At 51.6% G+C, this 27627-nt stretch overlaps 1 protein-coding gene across 1 annotated transcript; it reads left to right on the top strand.

Moving 5' to 3' along the window:
- Nucleotides 1-4703: 4703 nt before the first annotated feature.
- ALDH2 (aldehyde dehydrogenase 2 family member) lies at nucleotides 4704-27627 on the top strand. The gene is made up of 13 exons (XM_090257279.1): nucleotides 4704-4877; nucleotides 13041-13145; nucleotides 14224-14364; nucleotides 15432-15511; nucleotides 17565-17676; nucleotides 17807-17935; nucleotides 18359-18472; nucleotides 19655-19757; nucleotides 20333-20517; nucleotides 21736-21900; nucleotides 23577-23734; nucleotides 25020-25134; nucleotides 27194-27627. The coding sequence occupies exons 1-13, from the start codon at nucleotides 4749-4751 to the stop codon at nucleotides 27224-27226; spliced, it is 1569 nt and encodes a 522-aa protein (XP_090113405.1). The 5' UTR covers nucleotides 4704-4748; the 3' UTR covers nucleotides 27227-27627.

Genomic DNA, 27627 nt, shown 5'->3' on the forward strand with positions numbered 1-27627 from the left:
CCTGGGGAGCGTTCCCAGCTCCTCACCAGACAGCGAAGCTCACGGTCCCAGCACCGGGGAAAATCAAGCCTCATTGCTTCTGACTGTGCAAACCAGTGGGGGTTGGGGTGGAGGCAGAAACTGCTGGTCTCTCAGCAGAGTCCGCTTGTTTAAAGGGTCCCCAGGGTCATAGAACATCAGCAGACCCACCCACTCTGGGAACAACGGCCAGGGCAGCAGCTAGAGGGGCACCAGTCCGGCGTGGAAGTGGGAGAGGTGCCTGGAAAAGGGGTGAGTGCTGGGCAGGCGGCACTGTTCCCTCTCAGACCCCTCCCCCACATACAGCGCCACAACGAGGTGAAATAGGTCGCCCGTTACTGACGTGTCCCTAAGGCCCCGCCCCTTACAATGGAACAGGAGCGACAGCTCTCCCTGGGACACGGAAGCAAACACACACACACACGGGACTTCCGGCCAAGACGGAGGCCTAGACTGACACGCTCCATCTCCCTCCACAACTAAGAAATAACCAGAAGTTCCAGTAAATAAATGGAAGTCCAACATATAAAGTTATAAAGAAGTGGTGCTCGTCTGGATGGGTAGGAGAGGCGAGGCCTGGGCGGAGAGGTCAGGCTGTGCTGTCAGCGGCAGCAGCGACAGAGGCAGGATGGCAGTAAGCACAGACACCCGTGTTTAGGGGAAAACAAGAAGTGCGTTGGGAGCACCCCCAGCTGCAGACCAGACCCGTCAGCTTGCGATTCCAAAGCCGGGGAAGGCAGACCCCCATTGCCTCGGACTGTGAGGGCCGGAGGGGGTGGGCACGGAGGAGGAGGCTCCCGGTCTCTCAGTGGATAGTGAACGGCAGGAATCCATCTTGGACCCCCACCCCTGCAGAAAACGCCACAGTATGGTGAGATGGGTGGCCCGGTTGTGACTAGTGCATGAGGCTCTGCCCCCTATAGTGTAGGAGATGTGACAACCCTGGCCAGGAAGCAAAGGTAAACACAAAACTGTCAGATCATGATAGAGATCCTGGGGACGCAGCTGACCAGACAGCAAATATCTAATCTAACGAAGCAGCAGATAGGCAATCTTTCTGAGGCTCAGTTCAGAGCTTTGGTTATAAGAATGCTTACAGACCTGACAACAGATTTTAAACAAGATGGGGAAGGAATGAAGGCTAGTCCTGCTGAAACGAACAAAAGCACATACAAAACAAGTGGTGAGGGAAAGAAAACCAGGGGTCAAATCAACAAACTGGAACATGAACAAGGAACAAACAGTCAACCAGTGCAGAAAGAGGAAACGAGACGTGAGGAAAATGAGGAGAGGCTCAGAAACTTATCGGACAGCTGTAAGCGGGCCAACATCCGAATCATAGGGTGGCCAGAAGGTGAAGAAGAAGAACTAGAAATTGAAAAATTATGTGAAAAAATAATGAAGCAGAACTTCCCTAACTTGGGGAAGGAAACAGACTTACAGGTCCAGGAAGCACAGAGAGTTCCAAAAAAACTGGACCCAGGACGAACCACACCAAGACACATCATAATCAAAATGTCAAAAATTAAGGATAAAGAAAGAATCTTAAAAGCAGCAAGAGAGAAGAAGAGAACTATGTACAAAGGGGTCCCAATAAGACTCTCAGCTGATTTATCAAAAGGAACTCTGCAGGCAAGAAGGGACTGGCAAGAAATATTCAAAGTAATGAAAAGCAAAAACCTACAACCACGATTATGCTATCCAGTGAAGCTGTCACTCAGAATAGAAAGGCAGAGAAAGTGCTTTCAGGACAAAGGAAAACTGAAGGAGTTCATCAGATCCAAACAACTGTTATTTGAAATGTTAAAGGGACTTGTTTAGGAGAAGGAGGATCAAAACTATGAACATTAAAATGAAAACTGTATCACAACAAGCAACAACAGAAGCTAGGGAATTGAAACAAAGGCAGACTAAGTAGGCAATGAGAATGGGAAAAGTATAGGTATGGGGAACATTTTGTGGGGAGGTCAGTGGGGATGGGGAAGGGGGGAAAGGGAGGGAGATGATGCAGGAATTAAGAAGCATAGTAGGAGGGAGTAGAGTAGACAGGGAGAGGTTGAGAAGAACTATATGCACAACCAATGGGCATGGACTAAAGGGGGAAGACAACTGGAGGGAGGGGGGTGACTGGGTGGAGGGGAACAAAGGGAAAAGAAATTGGGACAACTGTAATAGCATAAACAATAAAGCGTATTTTTAAAAAGATGAATAAGATAAATAAGAATTCGCAGAAAGTATTTACATCACATATGACAGACCAAATGTTAATTGCCTTGAGATATATATGTATATATATGTATATACACACATACATAAATTTTAAAGAAACCAAACACCAGTTCAACAAAAAAATGAAATGAGCAAGGGACATGAACAGCTAACTCAGAGGAAGAACACATGACTTTGTATAGGCAAAGATGCTGAAACTCACTCCTAAGAAAAGAAATGCAAATTAATGTGATAGAGAAATGCTATTTTTCCTTTTTTTCAAAGATCTTATTTATTTTTTTTTAGAGAGAGAGAGAGACATGGATAGGTTGCCTTTCACAAGCCCCCTAATGGGGACCTGGCCCACAACCCAGGTATGTGCCCTGTCCGGGAATTGAACCAGCAACCTTTCTATTCACAGGCTGGCACTGAATCCACTGAGCCACACCAGCCAGTGTGAGAAATGCTATTTTTCACCTATCTGATTAGCAAAGCTAAAACAAAACAAACAAACAAAAAAAACCCGATAAATTATATTGGTGAAGGTGTGAGGAAACAGACGTGACAGTGAGTGGGATGTAAATTAATCAAACCTCTATGAAGGGTAATATAATAATATCTACAGTTATATTTAAATTTACAAAGGATATTGTAAATATCCTTTGACTTAGCAGTTACATTTCTAGGAACTTCTGAAGTATGTCAAGGACATACTGGAAACAACCTAAATGTGCATCCATAGGAAATTCATTAAATAAAAAATGGATGGTAGATGTAACCAATGGAACTCTGTGCAGCTGTCAAAGGAAATGGGTCACTTCCCCTGCATGCTGTTACAGAACCATCTCCTCCACCCATTAGCAAGTGAAAAAAGCAAGCTGTCTTGGGAAAGGGGAAGGAAGGGCCAGGGGTGCGTTCAGAGAGGAGAGGGAGAATCATTTCTCAGGTTTTCTTTGTAACTGATCTCCAAAATGATTTCCCCTTCTTTCTGGGCACACAGCTTGACTGACTTCTCAGTTCCTATAGGTGGAGGAATGGCCACGAGACTGAGTTCTAGCTAATGAAACAGGCTGAGCCCACAGAACCTTCCCATGTGCCATCCTTAGTGCTTTCTTCTCTGGTTGTGACTTTGAGAATGAGGTATTGACAACAGTCACACAACGCCTGGGTCCCTACTTCCTGCCCGGAGGGTGCAGTCTGTGTGAGACTCACCACAAGGACCTGACTGGTTAGCCACAGGGATTTCACAGCGTATTGGTTATGGCGGCTCTGTTAACTATCACAAATATCCTTTTGGTATCACATTAGCACCCGAAAGGAAAACAACACAACACACACACCATTGGCTTCTTTCAGACTGTGAATCGGCGCCTTTGCCTGGTACTTCACAGTTGGGCCTTGGGCAACCTCGGGCCTCAGCTCCAGGGCCTCCAGCCCCAAACAGCAACCCAGACACTTGCTGCCTAGATGTCCCCCTTTCCTCTGCACCTCTGCTGTTAAAACATACATGTTCGCAGGGCTCAGCTCTTCCTGCCAGGCTTCTCCACCTCTTCCTTGGACTTCTGCTGACAGTCATCTGGTTGAAATGCACACCTGAACCCATCCCCTCCCTATCCAACATGCTCCCGTTCCTCCCTGCATCCTCAGTGCCCAGCCCCAGGATGTCCACGGGATAAGACAGTCTGTGTGATCCGGACATCCACCCCTGCCCTCCTGTAGTCCATTGAACTAGCACGCTCACTATGCAAGTCAAGCAGTCACCCTTCTGTGCTGAAGTCCCCACCACAGCCTCTATGGCCCGCCCGCCATGGTCCGGCCCACCACCCTGCCCGGTTCACTGGGCGCCATTCCCCCATTGCTCTCACACAGCCCGGGGTGGTCCCAGGCGAGGCCCTCGCCCTTGCTGCTCCCTCCCCCTGGAACGCTCTTAGATCTTCCCCTTTTCAATTCAGGTCTCCCTTGTCACTTCCTGGCCGTGGGATCTAAAACTCAGTGCCCTCTGCCCCGACTGCGTCTTTGCGCTATTCCTCTCCTTCACATCCGTGTCACGACCTGAAACTTCTCGTGTTTGGTTTAACGTGGGCGTCTCTAGTAGAGTGTAAGCCCCCCAAGTCAGGGCCAGGGCGCTGCGGTTCAGGTCTGCACACAGGAGGTTTAACCAGTGCGCGTTAAACTCGCGAGGTCGGGTCACCCTGCACACTCGGAGCGCCGCACAGGGGTCAGTGCAGGGCAGAGTGGGCATGGCGGCCGGGCAAAAGCCGAGGGGAGCCGCCCTCCAGCCCCAGCCCCAGCCCCAGCTCTCCCCTCCGCGGCGCACAAGCAGCTTCTGGGCAGCGCAGCCGGGATGTGGGGGAGGTGCGAGCACGCCCCGTGCCCCGCCCCGCGCCTGCCCATTGGCGGCCACGCCGGGGAGGGGAGAGGGGAGAGGTCACCGGGAGCCTGGGGGACCCGCCAGCCCGCACACGCCCGCACACGCCGATCCACCACCCCCGCGCCGCCCCGCACCCCGCTCCCGCTGCAGCATGTTGCGCGCCGCTGCGCTTGTGGCTGCAGGCCTCGGGCCCCGCCTGGGCCGCCGCCTCCTGTCCGCTGCGGCCACCCAGGCGGTGGTGCCGACCCCCAACCAGCAGCCCGAAGTCTTCTACAACCAGGTGACGCCTCCTGCCGCTTTGTTCTCTCCCGGGACGCAGCCCGCTGGGTGGGAAGGCCCTAGGCCTCTTTGGGCCTCAGTTTACCCAGTGGGGGTCGAGGGGTTAGCCGGGGCTGGTCTTGGTGCGCACCTTCCATTCCTGCGGAACTTTTGGCCCCTGCGCCGCTTCTGACAGCCCCGTTGAGTAATCCATCCGGACTGGTCGTGTGTCGGTTTATCGTCCGACCGCCGCCCGTCTCCCAGCGCCAGCCCTCGGTTTTCAGGCCTCTTAGTCCTCCCTGTGCCTGTGTGGGGTCGTCTTCGTCACCCACTCCAAGGGCGTCTTTGGAAGTCCCTCTCTGTGGGTACTTTTGAGTCTTTTCCGTGGTCTCCTCTTTTTTCCCTCGACTCCTGCCTTTGTCCAAGGAATTCCAAAAGGAAAAACAAGGAAAGGAGAGGTCCTTCAAGCTAAAGTTCATTAGTCTGCGAAGGCAGAGGCCCAGGCCTCTGGGCGCCCCCGGCGGCTTTCACTGCTGGAAACTGGGAAAGGGTCGGGGCTGTCACCTCTTGGCAGCCCCCATAGGTGTCCGCCTCCAGGGGGCTGGCCTTCCTTGACCCAACCAAGGAGGGGCTTTCCCGATAACACTGATTCCCAGTGGCCGATTCTTTGTTCCCCAGGGCTGTGTAACGTTTTCTTCTCTTTAGAGCTCTGAGTTCGGGCCACGTGCGGGAATCCGCAGAGATGGAACGCAATTAGAGAACAGTGCGCCGTGTGCACGCACCAAGTGCGGCCGCTGCCCGCCCCCGCGCTTCCGTTTCTTCTGGGAGGCAGGGAGGGGGTTGGCGGCGACGCCCTCGGGCAGCACAGGGCCTCATTCCCCCGCCGGCACTTACAGAAGGAACAGCTTCCAGCTGCCTGCCCCTTTGTACCTGGAACCGCCTAAGCACTGACCTCTTCTGCGGGCGGATCCGTGTTACCACAGCCTCTGCGGCAGGCACCGTGGGGATCCCCATTTCACAGGTGCAGAGACTGAGTTACAGAGGGTTAGTGGCAAAGAGGGGGTTCACATCTAGATTGCCAAGAGGAAGCGTCTAACCAGATCGTTGGTGCTGCTGTTGATGCAGCTCTGGGCGAGAACAAAGGGGTCATGGCCGATTTAGAAGGCTGGGGAGCTGGCCCCAGGGGACTACCTTCAGCAGCAGGTGCGCTTGGCTGGCTCGGCGTCTGGTGCAGATCTGTACACAGGGGATGGGTAAAGGCACATCCATGCGATGCTAAGGAATATTTCGAGAGAATAAAAACAAAATGTCCTTTGTATAACAACACAAGCCAGAAGTGCGGCAGCTGTATAGCTCCCTTCGTAGGCTGTGTGAGGACGTCATGCCTGAAAGACTTGAACATCAAAAGTTCAAGCAGAGCCCTGGCTGCTGCGGCTCAGTGGGTCGCCGGCTGGTTCCCAGTCAGGGCACGTGCCTGGGTTGCAGACCGAGTTGCCAGTTGAGAGCGGACAAGAGGCAACCACACACTGATGTTTCTCTCTCTCTTCCTCCCTTCCCCTCTCTCTTAAAATAAAAGTAAAATCTAAAAATGAAAACAAAAACAAAAAAAGCTCAAGCAAGAAAATCCTCCAGGGAGAGGCATCAGCACCCGGAACCTCTGTGCCCACAGGATCGAATTAAGATCTTCCTCCCCGTGCTCACGTGGGTGGAGGTGAGAAAAGGGATACAAACGCGCAAGCACAGGTCTGGTAGGTGGCAGGAGTCCTGTTCTCAAGTTTAGCCTGGGAGTGCAAGCTGGGAATGTAAATTGGGGGAGTGGCGTGAATTCTCCCTGAGGCTTTTTTTAAATCAGATTTTTTGAGATCATAAAAGAGCTGACTGTGTAGCAATACAGAGTGCTGTAAAACCTCTCCCAGACCCTAAGGCGTTCCTCCCAAGAGCACTGTTAGCAGAGAGGGCTGTGACCTCTCAGACATGGCCTATGCATTTGTGTGTATGCGTGCGAGAGAGACGAGAGGGAAACCAAAACAATTTTACGGAAATGAGGTTCTGGCACTTGCTGTTCTGAAGCTCTCACTGAACAGTGTATCTGCATGATCTTTCTCAGCCGGTATTTTCACATGTTCCTGTTCTTCCCAAGGATTGCAGAGTCTCCCAGGAGCTAGAACTGGCTCCTCTTAAAGCTCCTTGGGCTGTTTCCAGTGTTGCGTTGTTGTGCACTTGCTGGCAAGAGTGCCAAGGCCTAATCCTAAACTGTCGAGCCTCTCGTTTGGGCCTCTGTGTACAAAGTTGACATTTCGGTGGGGGTTATTAATTCCTTGAAATTCCATAAATTGTTCTGAAGTTTCCCCAAAAGGAGACAGGGCTTTGGAGCCACTCCTGCAGGCGCGCTGGCTTCTCGTGCTGGGGCATTTTTGCAGGGTTTTGTATTTGGGGGAGGCAAGTTGCACTTTGGGCTTCTCAGGTCTCACCTAGATGGTGGGGGTGGGCACAGGCAAAGAAAGTGCTTTTGTCCACCTGCCTTCAGTTCTTTCAGCTCCAGTTGGCCTGGGTGGGGCCGCAGGGTCGGGTAAACTTGTTTGGGTTAGGAAGATTTCAGGATGAGTTTTCCCTTCCCCCTCGCCAGCAGGGACCTGTGGGGGCTGCCGCTGCTGGCCATGCTGCCATAACTTCATTTTATGTGGCTGCTGTTGGAGTTGTCATTTGTTTCCTGAATGGGAGTTTGGGGTGAATTAAATTTGTGTCTCTGTTCTTAGCCTCTTAACCGTAACACTCAGGAACTAAAGAGAGAACGGACAAAAAGGGAATTAAGGAAGGATCTCTCTAGCTTGACCTGTGTAGCTTAGTCATCCTGCAAAGCGAAAGAACGCTGGCTGGATCAGACCTGTGCCTGGGTTGCGGGCCAGTTGATATTTATTTTTCTCCCTCTTTTCCTCCCTCCCTGTCTCTCTAAAAATTAAATACATAAAATGGTTTTTAGAAAAAGAAAGGATCTCTATATGAATTTTCTGACTACAATAGTAATACATCCTCAGTACAGAAAATCATACATGTGTGTTTTGTGGACATGTGTAGGTATCCCCTGATCCAATGATTTTTACTCACTTATGATCTATCAGGCCCTGTGCTGAAGACCTGTACCTACATTTTCACCTTGTGTTCTACCAGCAACTCCATGAGCCAGGTGTTACTGCTGTCCCATCTTACAGATGAGGAAACCAAGGCTCGGGAGGTCACGTGCACAGTACAGTGATCCCTCACTTATCGGGTATTACGTTCTAGGCCCCTTGCGATAGGTGAAATTCCGCAAAGTAGGACCCTTACATTTATTTTAGTATTTACTGTACGGTACCGCAAAGTCCCATGACATAGCGAAAAATCCATGATAAATAATTAAATATAATATTTTTAAAATCCCGTGATACAGTGAGGCCACGGTAAGTGAACTGCGATACAGAGAGGGACTGCTGTACTATGAAGCCAGGGTTCAAACTTAGCTCTGTCCAACTCTTAGCATGCATGCCCTTAGCCACAGGCTGCCTCCTGACCAGGCCTTATGGTCAGACGAGGATGTAAATATTGAAGGGACGGCTGAATGGAATGTTTGCAGTCAGGAGGGAGGAGCTGTGCTTGTGTCCACATTCACAATCACCTAGCACTGAGATAAGGGTATGACTCTTGCTCCGTGGATATTTACTGAGGGCACAAATGGCTGCCATTTATGAAACTATGTTTATCGTTTGTGCTTCAGTAGCAAGGAATGAGAAATAAATATTTCCACTCAAAAGGGGCCGTTTTGCAAAGAGTTAAGGAGTGAACATGAACAGGAACTTGGGGACCCGCAGGGAGTGCTGAACTGGCGCAGGGAAGAGACAGCAGCGAGACAGAGGCTGCCAGCCTATAAGCCCTTCACATGTGAACAAGCAGGAACTGCCTGGCTGGCCATCAGTCCCCAGTAGAACCGAGCCTCCCATCTTAGAAGTGGTGGCAATCCACAAGTGCAGGACAAAGGCCCTGGTGAATGGGGAGAGCAGAGGGCCTAGCGTGGGGTGCCAGAGTGTCTTCAGGACGTCTAGGGGAGCTGGCTGCTCTTGGCTTTAATCCCAAACTGACCGAGAAGTTCCTAGATGATAGTGTGGAAGGGTGTGAATGCACGTGGCATTCCATGTCTACCTTGAACTTTTCCCCTTGGGATCTTGTGATGCAACAGAGGGCATCTGCTTCCCATGGGATGGAAGCTACGTAACTGCCACTGAAGAAGCAAATGACAGCGGGAGTCACCTCAGGATAGCGAACCACAGCCTTTGCTCCCTCACTCTTGGGGAAAATAACGTGTTCCAGCGATGTAGATTTCCCAGGAAATGGGTCCCCAATCCTTTCATGCATCAAAGCTTGAACTAAAATCTTTCTAGAACATGTCCTGCCTCCTTAAATTGGAGCTATTGAATGTCATTTAACCTTTTATTCAGGATCTTGGGCAGATAATGACTGTCCATTGCCATGGGGTGGAGGTGGCATGGGACTGCCACTTTGTCAGGGTCCTGCATCTGTTCCTAGCTCTGCTATTCCTGCCCTAGCTTCTAAGCCAGCCCTCCACCCCCAAGTTTCCGTTTGCAATGCCTAATCTACTGGGGTCTGGAAAACAAGGTACCCAGGGCAGCCAAGGATCGTGTTATTCTCTAACTCAGCAATTCTAATTTTTATCCTATAATCTGCCCCAAGTTTGCAAAGATGCAGCTTAAAGGGTGCTTGCTGCAGCGGCACAGTCGGGGCTAGCGACCACGTGTCCTGCGGGTGCTTTGTAGGAGGAGATGGTTAAATCAGCTGCGGTAGGAATGCCGTGCTGCGGAAAATAATGAGGTGGACCTGCCTGTGGAGTCATGTCCCAGATAGACTGTGACTGAGGAAAGCCAGTTACAAAACACAAGTCCATGCATGATCCCCACTTGGAATGGACACTCCCCTTCCCAACTCCCGCAATCTGCCACTCCCTCCAGTGCCCCCCGCACCAGGAAGCTCCTGGCACACACCCACAGCGCCTCTGCTCTCCCGCCCCACAGTCCCTCAGCCACAAGGCCCTTCTGGTGCCTGCTGTCCCAGGCTCCTCCTCAGGTCCCCCTCGGGCACCCCTGACCTGTGACCTGACCCTCACTCCTGCCTTTTTGTTCCTGCCTCTCCCTTGGGTGGTAGCTGAACCCTCCCCGCCCAGGATGTTAGCCAGGAGGCAGGGCTGCGCTGCTCACTGTGTGGACGAGTGAATCCAACTTTTACACAACCAAGTGACACTTAATAAAATATACAGAAAGAGAGCGTTTCCACGGAAAAACTCTGAGCTTGGCCAACAGTCTAGAATCCAAGCATGAAATCCTGAACGGCTTGAGTGTCGCTCTGCCTCTAGAAACTGCAATGAGGAAGTGTGAGCTGGGAGGACCCCAGCCCCAACCCCAGGGTGACCGAGTTAAGCATGTTATGTAAGGCAAGCTTTGCGTTTCCGGCAGGAGTCAGTGATGCATTTGGCTTGGAGTTTCCCCTTGTGTTTATTCAAGAGAAGTCACTGCAACTCCTCACTAGCAGCAGAACTTCCACAGAGGCTCAGTTTGAGAACCTTCGTACCCTGGCTCCCGTGCCCAGGAAGGGAAGACCACTGAAGTCTGGTGCTAGGAGAAGGAAAATGGGAACTCTAGACAGAAGGAAGGTTCCAGGTTCCTCCGCCCTTAGGCGGGAGGATGGGTTGTTGAAAATTCAGCAATGGAGACCAGCCCAGCAGATTCAGGGCTTTGGAAGGCAGAGAGATGCCAGGGAGTGGCCTTCCCAGGGTTCTCAGGCTACGATCAGGGGACAGCGTGGCCCTGCCTAAGGAGGAACGGGTGAGGACAGTGGGAATTCGGCCAGACTGGCCCAGCTCTCTGCTTAATCCTTCCTGATCTTTGCAAAATATCAAATAAAACTTCTTCAGGACAAAGCAACTTAGTGCGCTGCCGTGCAGGGAATGACACAGAAAGAGGTGCACACACCTGCCTGGCCCAGGCCCCCAGAAACCTTCCACCCGGGAGAGCCACAGGGTCTAGCGATGTAAGTGCAGGGCTGAGACCCACTGTGCGCGGGGGCCTGGCTTAGGAACTTTACACCCGCCGTTGCGTTTAGTCCTCACTTCAGCGCCCAGACGTTATTCCCAGGGACTGATAAACCATGTGGACATGGAGGGAGTGGCCCAAGGTCACAAGGTAGAGCCGGATTCAAGCCAGGACTCTGGCATAGAGGCTGGTGCTTTTTACGGCACACAGAATAAAAACTCAAGGAGGACCTGCAGCAGGGCAGTGAGTAAGCCCTGAGGATGGAACGGGGCATTGCCAGCCTGCCTGACCTCAGGGAAGCAGGTGCACGTGAGGCCGTGGGACTCACGCCTGCACTCAGGGTGGCAGAGGGAACAGATGTTCAGCGAATGTGATGGAGCCTATGCCAGGCCCTCCCCTCTCCCCCTTCCTCCCCAGGTGCTAGCTCTGGTCCCATGAGAGTCCCTTGTCCGCATTCCCCAGGAGGAGGAGGCTGATGCGCTGAGAGAACATGCGTGCAGGGCTCCACCAGGGCACGGCCAAGTCCAGCTTAAACTCAGGCCTTCCTGGCTTCTGGCTTCAGGCCTGGACCCTCCCTGTCACTCCCACTGGACAGTCCCACCGCCCACTGTCAGCCCTCCTGCTCCTCCTTCCGGAAGAAACAAGTGTCATTTTCCTTAAGATTAATGATCAGCCAACTAATCTGAGACCACACAAGCACAGTTCCAGAATCTGGTATTTACCTCCGCGCTCCTGCCAAATGCCAACAGCCTGTTACTGTGGGTGCGCAGCTGCGACCCCACTGTGATGGTGCGGCAGGCCCTTTCCTGACCGCCCCTTCCTGTCACCACCGCCACTGTCACCGCATTGCATACTGACTCCACGAGAGGCTTGACGCAAGCCCTCGGGATCGTCACACGCCTTTTATGACGGGTGCTATAGTGATGCCCAGAGGCGTCGGGAGTGGAAGTGCCTTGCACCCTGTGACACAATGAGGAGGAAAAGTGTCTGGATTCATCCAGGTTTAGTCTCCACCCCGGCCCTTGAGCCCTGAGCTGGGCCCCCCTCCCCCCCGCCGGGCCCTGCTGCCCTGAAATCTCAGGCCCTGGACTGAGCTAAGCCCTTGGCTTTGCTTGGCAGCTCCTTTATACCAGTCAGGGCTCAGGTCAGATGGCTGCCCCTCAGAGGCCCTCCTCAGTCCTCCCTGCCAAGGTCTCCGTCCATCCCCTCTCTGGTGCCCTCCCTGGACCCTGTTCTCCGTTGCACTTAGTAGGGCAGTCTGAGGTTGCCTGTGTATTTGTTTGCTTCTCTGTTCTGTGCCCACCCGAATGCCAGCTGCATGAGAGAAAGGTCCGCACTGGGTTCGGTTTCTGCTGTGGCCTCAGCCTGGCTCAGGTGTTCACTGTTTGCTGAGTGGACAAAGGAATAACCCCCCCTCGGTTCTCACAACTCTGTGCTCTAGTGTTTTAGTTGAAGGAAAGATGGTTGCAAATTCTTTGCAGCTCCTCCCAAGCAGAGGTGGAGGCTCTGTCCCCTCCCCATGAATCTGGACTGGGCCTGTGACTCGCTCTGACCGATGGAATTCGGTGTCGGGAATGAGGCCGTGTGACTTCTGAAGCTAGATCTTAGTTCCAGGTCTCTTGGAACATTTCTGGGTAAGTCACGTGAAATGTTTGACCTGCCTGAGTCCACCATACAGTCAGGAAGCCCAAGCAGCCACGTGGTGCCAGACACGAGTGAAGAAGCCATCTTGCACATCCAGCCCCTGGCACCCTCACTTTGCAACCACATGAGTGAGCCTAGGTGAGCCTTGCCCAGCTGAGCCCAATCAGTGAACACAACTCTGAGATTTCTAATAAGTCAGTTGAAGCCGCCACATTTCGAGGTGATGTTACCCAGCAACTGATATAGACCACTGATAAGGAAGATCACTCCGTTTTTCACATCACAGAAAACAAGGCACTGAAAGATCAAATGACTTACCCAAGGCCAGTTGGCAGAGTGGGCGCACCAGCTCGGATCACTCTGAAGCTTATTCACATTTGTTCTTTCTGACTTTTTTTTTCAACATCGCTGGTAGTCTGTTTGAGGTTGAGAACTGGTCCTGAGAGCCTTCTGCCTTCTCATTGTAGATCTTCATAAACAATGAATGGCACGATGCTGTCAGCAAGAAAACGTTCCCCACCGTCAATCCATCCACTGGGGAAGTCATCTGTCAAGTAGCCGAAGGGGACAAGGTGAGAACTGTGACTTACCTCGGGGAAGGGCTGAGTGAGGTAGGGATAGGCAGGGATAATTTAATTTTTTACTTAATGTGTTTTCGTATGATTGAAATTTTATCATGTGTGTATTACTTTCATACCTAAAAAAATGCCAATTAAAATTTTTGAGTATATGAATCAACAAACTCTTCCTTGCAGACAAAGGTGCTATAAACTGTGCCCGCACTCACTAATTCCTACTGTTTTGTATTGTACATTTGGAATTGAACTTCAGGACAGCTAATCCAGTCTCTCCTTTCCAGACCTGGAAGGAGGTGCATGACTAGATGGAAATCTTCGTTGAGTAGAATTTGGATCTCCTGAGATCTAGCGCTGGTGTCAGCAGTATGTTCTGTGTGCATTATATATATTTGTAGTAATTAAGTAGTAATAGTGATTTTTAAATTAAAAAATTAGACTTTAATAAAAATATTTCATTTCCTTGAATAGAAAAGGCATTAAAAATAATTCAAGGAAGCCTCCTGCCCTCTGCTTTAAGACAGTCTTCTACATTCATGATGAAGGCCTCTTCCCTTTGCTAAAAGCAAATGTGAATACTCTCTGCCTTATAGGGTTGTCTGATGGTAAATGTGGTTAATGAAAACAGTGCTCCCCCGTCCTGTACCCATCTCTCTGTGTGAAAAATGCTAGCTGGCTTGATTCCACTGCTCCCCACGGAGAGGGAAGCTGGGAAACCTGCATTTGCTGGACACTGCCAGTTGTCTGGGAAGGAACAGTTAGGTCCGTGGGGCTTGCTTTCTTAGAAGGGGGGAAATGCTCAAATTCTAAGCACTGACTCTGGAGTGCCTCTTCCTCCAAAACTTGTTGGGGGATTTTGAAATGAAAATGCAGACATGGGAACCTTCAGGGTCCTCATTCGCTCCATGACTCCTGGAAGAGTGTCTGAAGCCCACCAGTGGAGCCCTTTGAGGCCAGGAAGGACTGTCAGGGGCAGGTTTCTGTCCAGGCGTGGCTTGGCAGGAAGTGCGGTGGGCAGTATTTGGAGGTGGTTATTGCTGAGAAGGCCTGAGTTGCTTTGTTGGCTGTTTTCTAGGAAGACGTGGACAGGGCGGTAAAGGCTGCCCGGGCCGCCTTCCAGCTGGGCTCACCCTGGCGCCGCATGGATGCGTCGGAGAGGGGCCGGCTGCTGAACCGCCTGGCCGATTTGATTGAGCGGGACCGGACCTACCTGGCAGTGAGTTCTCAGCCCCCTCTCCTTTCATCCCACATGACAAATGGGTTCAGAGCGTCCCACAGACAGCCAAGAAGGGGCCACATTGCTGACAAGTAACTGGTCAGAATGGCATAGGCTGGGCATCTCAGGGATATGCCCCTATACCAACCAGCAGTCTCTCAGCATCTCCTTTGATGAAGTGGGTTTGGTTAAGGACACTGGGGAAGAGAGGGGAGCCATGTTGGGGAGCCTTCCCAGGGAAAATACCCCAGGATGGACACCTCTCCTGGGCCTTCTCTGTGGCTGCCAGAGGCAAAAAACAACCAGGAGGCAATACCCTTTCTTCTCCCCAATCCATTCTGCACAAAGCAGCAAGAGTGAACCTTCTAGAAGGCAAATTATACTGTAGAGCTCCACCCCTAGGCCTTCCATGGCATCCTGTATCCTTAGGATCAAGTCCTGTTCTCTCACCATGGCCTGCAAGGCCCTGCCTGGTCTGGCTCTGTCTCCCAATTCATGCTGGACCATGGTTCTCACAGAGCTCAGCTCACCGGCCTTCCCTCAACTTCTCGACTACCAGGCTTCTTTGAGCATCAGGGCCTTTGCACATGCTGTTCCCTCCACCTGGGGCGCTCGTCCCTTCATAGCTATTTGTACCTTCTCCTTTTGCCTAGTCACCTCCTGTATGTCCTCAGGCTGCAGTTCCTCAGACTGGCCTTCTCTTTCCTAGCACTCCTAACCCGTGTGATTGATGATTCAGGTCTTCCTTCCCTGGCTCTTTGCGCTGGAAGCCCCTTGTTTGTCTCTGTATTCCAACATCTGGATCTGGCATAGAGCAAAAACTTAAAAAGTGTGTCTGTGAAATGACTGAACAAGAAGTTGGTGCATTATTCCTCCCATCCCCCTCACCATTCTCCCCACCTTTGGAGAGGTAGGGGCAGTGGCCCAGAAACGCTGCAACATTAGTGACGTGAACTGGCCACGAGCCCCTCTCAGTACGTGCTGGGCCTCTACGCTGCTCGTCACCTGTTTGCTAGGATTCATTCCTGCGCCAGCATGTCTGTGCTGATCTTGTTTTCTTTTCTCAGGCCTTGGAGACCTTGGATAATGGCAAACCCTACATCATCTCCTACCTGGTGGACTTGGACATGGTCCTCAAATGTCTCCGGTAGGGGCTCAGGCTTCCTGGCCTTTGTTCTGGCCGTGCCGAAGGGGAGGGAGTACTGATGGGGAGGCAGAAATAGAATAATGTAAAGGGATCGCAAGACTTGGAGGAACATATTCTATTAGTCTCCATCTCATGGGAAAATCCCTCAGTACTAAATTGTAATCTAGTCATAAACATTTCTTCTGCTTTTTGAGTCAGTTTTGGTAATTTGTTTTAGTTGGATTTGTCCATATCATCTAGGTTCTCTGATTTGTTGGCTTCAGTTGTTCATTGTATTCTCTCAGAGTCCTTTTTATCTCTGTGAGGTCGATCACAATGTCTTCACTTTCCTTCCTGATTTTAGTGATTTGTGTCATATCCCTTTTTCTTTAGAATCTAGCTGAAGGTTCGTCGATTTTGTGAATGTTTCCAAAGAACTAACTTTTGGTTTCATTGATTCTTTCTACTGTTTTTATATTCTCCATTTCATCTACCTCTCTTCTAATCTTTAGTATTTCCTTCCTCTGCTAACTTTGAGTTAGTTTGGTCATAAACATTTTAGTGACCAGGAAATATAAGATGAGGAATGAGAGCTTTGTTAGAGCTCTCTGTTGGTGAGAGACTCAGTCTCACTTGGGCAATACAGAGTCAGGACTCTTAGATCCAGAAGGCCATCGAGTGTCACTGCTGCCCACCCCTGCCCTCTAGCTTGTTTCTTGACTACCACCGACTTCCTTCAGGGCCAGTCTCTGCATGTTGGAACCTGGCTGCCCGCACCTAGGCTTGCTTCTGTCTGCAGGATTCCAGCCAGACTAAGGGGCGGCGTCTTAGTCCCAATGCCAAATTTCTGGAGGAGGGACACTGAGTGGCTGGCCTTGAGTCTGACCAGCTGTGGTGCGGGTAGAGAGGTCACTGTGCAAATAGCAGCTGTTCCCCTGCGACCACGTAGACTGAGGTGGAGAAAGAGAAGCAGTAACAGAAAAGTCGGGGTTGGGCAACATGGCAGGGTCTCCACCAGGGCAGTGATGTCACCTGGGGGACAGTGGGCAATGTCTGGAGACACCTTTGGTTGTCACAACTAGGTGGGGGGGCGTGCTACTGGAGTCTAAGGTGTAGCGGCCAGGGATGCTGCTAAATACCCTGCAAAGCGCTGGAAAGCCCCCACCGCAAAGAATCATCCAGCCCCACATGTCAACAGCGCCGAATCAAGAGCCTCACTCCACAAGGGTGCCCCAGAGAGAGCAGCCTGGAGAATCTCTTCAGGGCCGCGGGCCTCCCCGAGTTTTAGCAGTGTGCCTTTGTGCTGATTAAATAACTCTTCTGAGGCCTGCGAAGCACGGGCAATGCAGACCTGGGAGGAAGGGAACAGCGATGCCTGAACTTGTACAGACTGGCAACTCCCAGGCTACTTTGCCCCCTGGGGCCACAAACCCGCTCTCAAACCCAGGTCCACTTTGGCCTCAGGCTAACCGGGCCAGACACACTCATTTCGGACATCTTTCTTTTTACCTTACGTGTTTCGTCTTTCATTTTTCCTACTTCCCTGAAAACTTGACCATCACATGTTCTAAACATGTGCTTTCCTTTCTCCTTAGCTCTAAGCTGCTGGGCCACTCATGTCCCTGTGTGTCTAGGGTGGGGGCCCAGGCGATAACTGTTCAAACGGGTCTGCACGTTTCCACGAGATCCGATCCACAGTTGTCAGCTGGTGACCTGTGGTGCTGGGCTGGTACAGCTGTCACAGTTGGATAAATCTGAATGTTTATTAAGCATGCTGATTCCTGGGCATGACCCCAGGGAGCCAGACTGAGTAAGTCAGAAGTGGGCTCTTGGAATTTGGTGTTTTTTTAGGGTATCCCAGTTGATTCTGAGACTCAGGAGTTAGTCCCCTAGAGTGGATTATTGTGACCTTAGCAGTTAAGTCGTTCTGGGGAACAAGGCACGAGCAAGGGCAGTTCTCAGAATCACTCAGTTGGACAGTTTGAGTCTTTGCTTTCTGCCAGGGTTTACAGGGGTCCCTGACAGCCGGACAGTCATTGATTAAGCCTGGTTTTTTGTTTGTTTGTTTTTTCAGTTACTATGCCGGTTGGGCCGATAAGTACCATGGGAAAACCATTCCCATCGATGGGGACTTCTTCAGTTACACCCGCCACGAACCTGTGGGTGTGTGTGGGCAGATCATCCCGGTGAGTGTTAGCCTTATAATAAATAAATGAGGATTTATTGGGAGTGCCCTGAGATGTCGCCGCTGCAGCTGCTCTCTGGGAAGTCGCCTTCTCTGGCCTGGATCTCAGGAGCGGCTGTTGTGTGTTGCAGTGGAACTTCCCGCTCTTGATGCAAGCATGGAAACTGGGCCCAGCCTTGGCGACCGGAAACGTGGTTGTGATGAAGGTGGCTGAGCAGACGCCACTCACCGCCCTCTACGTGGCCAACCTGATAAAGGAGGTGTGTGGCTGTCCACAGTGACTGCTAGATGCTCTTGTACAGGCTTGCTCTAAAGGAGACCTGAGGAGGGGCCCCAAGGGAGGGGGTGTTTGTAGAGCAGATAGGTAAGTACCCCCCCATCACCACATTTCAGCCAAGGAGGCCCCATCTTACCTGTTTTCTACCTGGAGCTTCATTGTAAGACCCCTTAGAATAACGAACGTGTTTGAAGTGAATACCATGGGTGCTGGGATGCGGCCGACAGCCACAGGGACCGCCGTGAGACGTGATGCAGAATTCCTGAGCAGTGCCGCACAGACTGCTCTGCCCACCCGTGTCGGGACGCACTGCCTTAGCCTCTCTGGGGAGGGGTGTGCATTCCTCTGTCCAGGCCCTTTGGAGTGGGAGAGTGATGCCCAGTGTCTCCTGGCTGTTTGCACACAGGCTGGCTTTCCCCCTGGCGTGGTCAACATTATCCCTGGATTTGGCCCCACGGCTGGGGCTGCCATCGCCTCCCACCAGGATGTGGACAAAGTGGCCTTCACAGGCTCCACCGAGGTGAGGCGTCCCCAGGAGCTCAAGCTTGTTGGGCGTTTGGCTCAAGCTCTCACTGCCCTAAAGGGATGACGTGCTTGAGATCAGCCTCTGGGTCTGTGTGGGGGGTCACGACCTTTAGGGGTTGGTGGATACTCCAGCTGCTGTTGGGGGGCTGGCATCCCAAGCGGAATCAATACACAGGACTATCTATACTTCATAAAGCCCAGAGCTGAATGCCTGCCCAAGGTGCAAGCACCTTGGCCATTTCAGGCTTCTTGACCAGCATTGCCCTGGTAGTTAAAGCGCCTGGGCTTTGGAAAGACAGGAGTCAGATTCTGGCCCTGCCACTATGACATGGTGTGATTCACTGAATGTCCTTGGAGCTCAGTTCGTTGTCCTTAAAATGATGGCAGTATCTATGCAGCCTGTGTTCATTCAACAAGTACAGGGGTGGCTTTGTGCCAGGCTCCGAGAACTTGGAGGTGAGGAGCACCCCATCCTTGCCCTCAGAGTGTGCTGTGTGAAGGGGACTCCAAACGTCGTGGGAAGGAGGCAGGGTAGTGGGTTTGAACTGCTGCTGGACTCAGGCTGAGTGTGAATTCTGATTCCCCATTGACCAGCTGTGTGACTTGGAGTAAGTGACTCGACCAGTCTGAGACGCAGCTCCCACACTTCTAATTCAAGGAAAAGGGTCGCCTTGACTGGTGTTGCTCAGTGGGTTGGGCGTCTTCCCGCAAACCAAAAGGTCGCCAGTTCGATTCCTGGTCATGGCATGTGCCTATGTTGCAGGCCAGGTCCCCAGTTGGGGGCCTGCAACATGTGATTGATGTTTTTCTCCCTCTCTTTCTCCCTCTCTTACCCTCTCTCTAAAAATAAAATTTTTTAAAATCTTAAAAATAAAAAACAAATAAATCAAGGAAAAAGGTTACCCCTACCTCCGAGGTCATCGTGAGGCCTGAACTTAATGTGCACAATACATAGGTGGTGCTCCGTATGTAGAAGCCACTCAGCAAGGACTCTGCTTGGGCTGTTATTGTCGTTGTCATCCTGAGAGCACAGCGGGGCAGGGCCGCGGTGGTGAGCGAGTAGCCAGGCTTGGTGAGATGCTCCAGGTCTCTGGCAATCCAGCTACTTCCCCCTTGTCGTGGGGCGCTCTGTTCTTTGTACCCCCCGGACAGCGTGTCTCTTTCTGCTCCCCTGCAGGTTGGCCGCCTGATCCAGGTTGCTGCGGGAAGCAGTAACCTCAAGAGAGTGACCCTGGAGCTGGGAGGAAAGAGCCCCAACATCATCATGTCAGATGCTGACAGTGAGTGTTCCTCGGGAGGAGGTCTGGCATTGTGGGCAGCCACTGGCTGTCCCGACTGCGGTCCCTCACTGTCCATCAGCATTGATGTCTGCGCCAGGGCACCAGGACAAAGGCCAGGCTCCTCAGCATGGCCCTCCAGCCAGCGTGACCCTGGGAGGGGTGGCTCCTCTCCGCTTTGCTCCCTGTAATCCAGCCAGGCTGAGCTGCTTAGTTGCCCATCTGGGCCCACACTTTCTCTCAGACCGCTTTTCTCCCATCACATCCTTTTTCCTGGGCCTGCTGAGGCGCTCCCAGACTTGCCCTCCCTGGGGCTGCCTTCCCCGACCCCCTCAGGCTGGCTGGGTTGGTCCCCCAGCCGGCCGCGGCTCCATTACCACTGTGCGTCGTGGCTGCTGTGAGCGTGTCTGTCTGCCGCTGGGTCTCACTCACAGAGGGGAGAGATCAGGGCCCTCTTGTCCTGGCACATGGTCTGGCCCCCAGCAGGCTGGTCGGTGGTGTGAATGGACTAAGGAGGTGGGCAGCCCCCGGGGCCAGGGTCATCCTTCTCTCCTGATGGTCGTCTTTTCCCTCGCCAGTGGACTGGGCTGTGGAGCAGGCCCACTTCGCCCTGTTCTTCAACCAGGGCCAGTGCTGCTGTGCAGGCTCCCGGACCTTCGTGCAGGAGGACGTTTACGCTGAGTTTGTGGAGCGGAGTGTCACCCGGGCCAAGTCTCGGGTGGTTGGGAACCCCTTTGACAGCCGGACTGAGCAGGGGCCGCAGGTAAGCTGGTGGCCGCAGGTGGGTCTGGGTGCCTAGAACCAGCATGGAGAAATAGGAAAGGCCTGGGACTCACACTCAGGCAGGCACGGCTTCAAGTCTCAGCTCTGCCATCTACCAGCTGTGTGTCCCTGCGAAGCCACATGCCCTCTCTGAGCTACCGTTCTCTCATCCTTAACACCAGCCCTTCGTAACTCGCATGGTACACTGACTGTAGAGTGGACATTAATGAAAATTACATACACAGTAAATACTAGGAGTGTCTGTGCAAAGGGGAATGCTTGGTTTCTAGACCTTGGTCACCGCTGAAAAGTGCATCCACCAGAAGGACACATGCGGATCCACTGGCCATGGTTATCTCTGGGGAGTGGGGTGGAGGCTCGTGACCCTCAGAGGGTCTCCACTTCTAGGCTTTGTGAGTTGTGCTGCTATGAATCTTAGCATCTCTTTCTCTCTCTTGCTTTTCTTACAAGTTTGTATAAAGGTTTAATTAGAAAGTATTCAAAGTAAAATATAAGACCCCCTGCTCCTGTTCACATCCTTCCCCACGGGTCGTCACACTCACACAGAGTGTGGTTTCTGTATGTTTGTTTTTTAAAATAGGATTATGTAATACACAGTGTATGTCAGTCAGTTCACGGATCTATTACCAGTGACAGCACATCGTGTGGATGTGCATAATTATATTAACCTGCCCCTCTGCTAACGTGTACCTAGAATTGTTTCTGTTTTTGGCTTTTACACAGTGCTCCCCAGTGAATACGTTTGTTCAGGTCCCTTTGTTATATGTAGAATAAGTTCCTAGACATTAAATAGCTGGATCAAAGGGGATATGAGCGTTTAATTTTTGGCTGATATTAATAAACTACTTGCCAAAAGAGCTGTACCCGCTTACAGCCCTCCTTTTTAAAAATCGCGATATCCGTGACGTAGAACACGTTTACTAGTCCTTCCAACAGTGTATACATATTACAGTGTATGTAGCATACCCTGCCACCAATGTTTTTTCTTACTATTTTAAATTTTTAGTGATTTTGTAGTTGAAAAATAAAAACAACGGGTTTGCTCTGCATTTTCTGAGGGCCCTTTGTGTCTCCTCCCTGAGCCTTGCTTATCTGTGGCCTTGGCCCCTGTCCCAGCTGCCTGCTTGTCTGGTGGTGCGAAGCCCGGAGCTAGGAGAGGCCTGCCCTAGCCTCTGACTCTGGACCCCTCCTCCCACAGGTGGACGAGACTCAGTTTAAGAAGGTCCTTGGCTACATCCAGTCCGGGAAGGACGAAGGGGCGAGGCTGCTGTGCGGCGGGGGGGCGGCCGCCGACCGCGGCTACTTCATCCAGCCCACCGTGTTCGGGGACGTGCAAGACGGCATGACCATTGCAAAGGAGGAGGTGAGCGCGGGGCCAGAGCCCCGGGGATTGTTCTCAGAGGCGGACGCCTCGGTTCAGCATCTTGACATTGTGACCCAACAGCTGGCTTTGGCCAGACCCTGGCTCTGTGCCTAGGACAAGTTATTTTTACGGTTCACATCTGGTCTCTTCATTCCCCCCTTTGGCCCCTCATGGCGACTCGCTGTCGGGGAGAACGTCTGCGTTCCCTGGCACAGCCCGCAGGCCCCCTGTGTTCGGGTCCCTGCGAGCCGTGAATCAAGGAAGGATGTCGCCCAGCCTTTCTTGTGGTCTTCACATGAGTTGGGCATGGACCGAGACTCAAGGGCTGACTCCCACACGGCGAGCGTCCCTTTGGCGCTCTCCCCCCGCCCCGCGCCCGCTATGAACACAGGGCAGCAGCTCTGTCTCACTCATCCATGTCACGAGTACTTACTGAGTGCCTACTATGTGCCAGGCTCTCAGGGATATCCAGAACACGTCCCCCCCTGCTGTCGCTCCACTTCCCCCAGCTGGATTAAGCCCTGTAGCGGCCCTGTCGGGGAAACTATTATAGTGTCACCCCCTTTCATGTCTAATTAAAAGTAAGATAATACTAAAACGCAAACTCAGGGTAAGAAAGTCCAACAGAGTTCTGCCTTCTCTCCCCTCATGGATACTTTGATGCTTTTTAAAAAACCTCAAATATCTATTTTCCAGAAAGGTGGGGAGGGGTAGCCCCTCTGCTTTGCTAGCGCCCGAGGCGTCTGGGTGCCCGGGTCCCTGGATCACAGGCACGGCTCCAACCACGGGCAGCTCCTGGCAGCTTCCTCCTCCTCCCGTCTGACGCTTTCCTGTCCTGGAATCAGCCGTTTCTTCACGAAACCCCCGTTTCCTTTCGGGAGGTCATGAGAAGGGGCACTGGGTGGGCTGTGCTGGAACTCCGGTTCCCTCCTCCCTGCTCCTCACCCCCACTCGGTTTGGCCAGTTTCTGGTCCTGTGTCACAGCTCGACTGTCACTTTCGCGAGGCTGTCCCAGATGGCCCTCCTCCCTGCCATTCCTTCAGCCGGGTGGGTCCTCTGGAGGCTCCTACCACTCATCACACTGCGCAGAACACTCGTATTCTAAGCACCCGACTTCATCATGATCACTTCCAGTCCCCCAGTGCCCCCCAAGAGGGCTGAGAGCAGCCACACCTGTCAGCAAAGGGCACATGGAGCTCCCCCATCTTGGTTGCTAAAGCCCGTTCTTCACTGAAGGGAACCAGGATTCCTTGAGGAAATGGCTTACTCCAACAGGGCAGGGAAACTGCAGGAAAAATCTGGAATGTCCTGAGCAGAGACTGTATCTCGTTTACAGTTGTTTCCTCGGTGTCCAGTTGTAAGCCTTGCTGAAGCTCAACTTACTTTCTTGACACTAGGTCTATGTGTAACATGCCAGTAATGCAAACATTGCAGAATTGTTTAGAAATAAGATGCTGTACGTAAAGCACGCGGCACAGAGAAGGTAACCAATCCCCATTAGCTTCCTTCCTTTGGTGTTTCAAAGCGCCTGGGAGCCGCCGTCTCCCTCTGGAACTGTCAGGGCACGTCCGGGGACTCGCTACCCGCGTCTGGAATCGTCCGCACAGCACTGTGAAGGCTGGAGAGCAGGTGGTTCCGTGTCTGCCACACCCTCCCACTCTGTTCTCTCACCCCAGATCTTTGGGCCAGTGATGCAGATCCTGAAGTTCAAGACCATAGAGGAAGTCATTGGGAGAGCTAACAATTCCAAGTACGGGCTGGCGGCAGCTGTCTTCACAAAGGACCTGGACAAAGCCAATTATCTGTCCCAAGCGCTCCAGGCGGGCACCGTGTGGTAAGAGACTCTCGCAGCGCCTCACTCCCAGGCAGGGATGCCGAAAGCCAGGGTCTTCCACAACCCAGTGCTCACATCCCAGAATCTGGGGCACCGGGCTCAGCTGTTCCTGGCTCAGGGCGTGTGTGGTACAGCAGCCAGATGAGAGCTTTCCTGCCCACTCGCCTCCAGGAGGTTAAACTTCCCTCCAGTACCGATGCCTGTGCAGCGGCTCTTGGGCAAGGACATGGGTGACCGGGGGCTCCTTACCAAGCTGTAACGAGGGTGGGAGACCAGAGCTAAGGGGCCCATCACACGATCTTAAAAGCTTAACACTTACTTTTACACTCATTAGGATGGTGGTAATTTTGAAATCCAGAAAATACCAAGTGTTGATGTAAAACGTTGCAGCCACAGGAAACCAGTCTGGTAATTTCTCAATAAACATAGAATTACCACAGTACCCAGCAATTCCACGCCTGCGTATATACCCAAGAGAAACAGAAACACACGTCCACACAAAAAAGTGTACCCAAATCTTCAACAGCAGAGTATTCACAACAGCCAAAAGATGAAAACAACCTAAAAGCCCACCAGCTGATGAGTGGATAAACATAGTATGGCCTCTCTGTGCCCGAAATATTATCTGGCCATAAACAGGAAAGAGGTAGTGACACCTGCTACAACATAGAGGGATCTTGAAAACATGAGGCTAAGTGAAAGAAGCCAGACACCACAGGCCCGACTGTATGGTTCCACTTGTAGGAAATGTCCAGAATAGGCAAATCCACAGTCAGAAAGTAGAAAATAGCTGCCGGGCATTGACGGGGGGGGCAGGGGAAGGATGAGGAGTGACTGCTTATAGGGCATAGGGTTTCTTTTTGGGGTGATAAAAATATTTTTGAATTACTTAGTGGTGATAGTTTGGACATCATTATAAATATGCTGTAAAACACTGAACTGTACACCTTAAAATGGTGAGTTTTAAATGCGATGAAAATTTAAGAACTTTTTAAAAATTGTAGGAAAAAAGCTTAGCAGCTAATTAGCAAAACAAGTTATTAAAAGGAGGTGCCGCCATGGGGTGCTCCGTGTTCTGACTTCCTTCAGTGGCCGTGTCATGAAGGACGAAGGTGACTTAAGCTTTATTTCATGTACCTTGCTTTCAGCTCCGACACGGTGGTTATTACCGTGGTTCTCGCCATCCACTTTTTTCTCAGTAAAATTTTGGAGCAGCATAGAAGGTCCGAGGGGTATGACACATGTCCCCGGAGAGTGACTTCTGAAACCTTGTTTCGAATTGTAGGGTGAACTGCTATGATGTGTTTGGGGCCCAGTCGCCGTTTGGCGGCTACAAGATGTCTGGGAATGGCCGGGAGCTGGGCGAGTACGGCCTGCGGGCGTACACCGAAGTGAAAACCGTGAGTATGGGCACCTTTCAGCCTCCTCCGTCAGGACACTCCTTCAGCACTTATTACTGGTTTCTTGGTTTAAGCCAAAGAGGCTACAAAATAGGGCCAGAACCCAGTCTGTGCTCTGTCCCATGAGGAAGAACGAGAGACTAGACTGCCGCTCTGCCTACACAGCCTTTTTGTTGGGCTTCATTCTATGCCAAGTTCTCCAGAACCTAAGAGGAAGGAAAGATCCTAGCAGGCCAAAGCAGCAAGGAAAACCTACTAAGAATCAAGTTAGGAGGCATTAGATTATCAGGGGCCGTTGATATACCCATATCCATACCCAAATAGATTTTGCCATTTCAGTGATGAGAATAGATGGCCTGAAGAACTTCAGAAAGACAAAGAAGGCCTTATTCCCATAAGTGTTTATCACAGCATTTATCTCCCTAAAAGGGAGATATCAGATGTAACATACATGTTCAGTAAATTAGGGAACATCCCAGTCACGGAGTTCTAAATTGCCATTAAAATATTTTTGTAGAATATTTGATATGGAAAGTGCTCATTCTTTAAAGTAAAAAAGCAGGATACAAAGTAATATATGCAGTGTAAATCCAATTTTAAAACTATGTGCAAATATATAGATACTCAGATGGCTTCGTTTATAAATATGAAAAAGAAAAGACACACTAAAGTGAAAGTGACTTTCTCTTTACAGTGAACACAAATTGCAGTTTAACCAGGAAACATACTCGTAAGTGGTATTTACAGGAAAGAGAAATGGCCAAGCTGGGCCCTCCCAGGACTGGCAAAGAAGGCTCAGGGCAGGCAGACCGGTGGGGCAGGGGCAGGGCGAGGGCAGGCGGTGCTCTCCGCTCGGCACTGCTGCCGTGAGCCGGAGTACAGCAATGGTAGGACACAGCTCTGCTCTCAGGGGCTCCCTGGAACATAAACACATTTACTTGTTCATAGACAACCTTCCCATCTTTATGGGAGGTGAGCCCCAGATCTGAAGTTGACATGGACATGTCATTGGCCTGTAACTGCTCATCACGCAGCGGTGGTGAAGGAGGTTATTTAGGTGTGCAGGGAGGGGCTGGGGAGGGCGAGGACGGAGCCCGAGGAATCTCGGAATCTACAGATGGACTGGCTGGCGGGGGCGTGGGGGGGAGCTGAAAAGAGGAGGCTTGAGTTAAGGTGACCGTGGAGGAACCCTAATGGAGCTGCTGCTGACACTGGAGGCCTCAGGAGCTGAGACGGTGAGAAGAGGAGAAGCTCTGGGAGAAGGCGGCAGGGCCTGGCTCATCAGCCCAGCGCCCACACGGTGCCAGGCACTGCGCTTATGCTTCCAGTCAGATTCCTGTCATTTGGGCTTTGGAACTCGAGCGATGGTACAAACAAAAATAGGGACTTGTCCGGGGAGAAGTCAAGGTTGCAGTGGACCGATGAGAAAATTTCTTGTTTTAAACTCATTTTAACTGAGTGTTCACGTTGTGCCAGAATGTGTCCTAGACTTCCTTACGCGTGTCACCTTGCTTAGTGCCCACAACAACCTCAAGAAGTGGACACCACTGTTACCCCATTTTGCAGTTGAGGAAACCAGGCAGGTAGGGGTGAAGTACTTGCCCAGGAGGGGGTAAAGCTGGGGTTCGACCCCAAAGCCATCTGAATCTGGAATTTTCCCACTTGGCACACTGAGACAGCTGCAAGCTTCAGCACTTTTTTTTTTTTTCCTTTGATTCTTTTGGAGGGAAATTAGAGCTAGGTTAGGGTCTCTCATCCTCAGCTCTGTTGACATTTGGGGGGCTGTCCCGTGCAGTGTAGGATTGTTGAACAGCATCCCTGACTTCTACCCTCTAGGTGCCGGTAGGAATTCCCACCCTGTCCCCCAGTTCTGTGACAATCAAAAATGACTGGGTTAAGGGAAGGCAGAGTGTGATCTCACACTGAACACAGTGGTTCCTGGGACTGGCCACATGTTAGAAGTACGGGAAGCCCTCTGCTCCCACTAGGGCAGCACCCAGCTGAGGGTGCCAACAGGTCAGCACGAAGACTTAACAGCTTCTCCGCACCCCTCTTACAGGTCACGGTAAAAGTTCCTCAGAAGAACTCATAAAGAACCACGCTGGCTTCCTTACTCACCCACTGACAGAAAGTTCAACAAGATCAACAACAAAACCAAGAAAATTGACCCTTGCCCTCTAAAAGGCTTGAAAGAGAAATTCTCCCACCAAATCTCGTAGGTTAAGAAAGTCCCAGAGTTTGAATTCCTATTGCACGGGTGTGGGGCCAAGAGGCTATGGGAGAACTTTGGAGCTGCAAGAATACTACCAGCTTCAGGGGGGGTTTCAGAAATAGACTTCGGTGTCTCATCCCGTCCATCTGATAAACTTTTGTAATGTACTTTTATGAGGGAAGGAAAAGTCATTGTTTACTACTCTACTAGCATTGAGGCCACAGCTAGCACCTTGTTTTGTATTCTGCACTCAAATTCATTAAAAACAGTGCTACTCTTCA

This window comes from Furipterus horrens, unplaced genomic scaffold, assembly GCF_987537825.1.
Source record: "Furipterus horrens unplaced genomic scaffold, mFurHor1.1.pri manual_scaffold_11, whole genome shotgun sequence".
NCBI lineage: Eukaryota > Metazoa > Chordata > Mammalia > Chiroptera > Furipteridae > Furipterus > Furipterus horrens.

Bases quoted from the DNA above. Each gene is read 5' to 3' on its own strand.
- ALDH2 (XM_090257279.1), top strand. From the start codon at position 4,749: ATGTTGCGCGCCGCTGCGCTTGTGGCTGCAGGCCTCGGGCCCCGCCTG. The intron at 4,878-13,040 runs GTGACGCCTCCT...TTCTCATTGTAG, and splicing joins CCGAAGTCTTCTACAACCAG to ATCTTCATAAACAATGAATG. The intron at 20,518-21,735 runs GTAAGCTGGTGG...CTCCTCCCACAG, and splicing joins GGACTGAGCAGGGGCCGCAG to GTGGACGAGACTCAGTTTAA.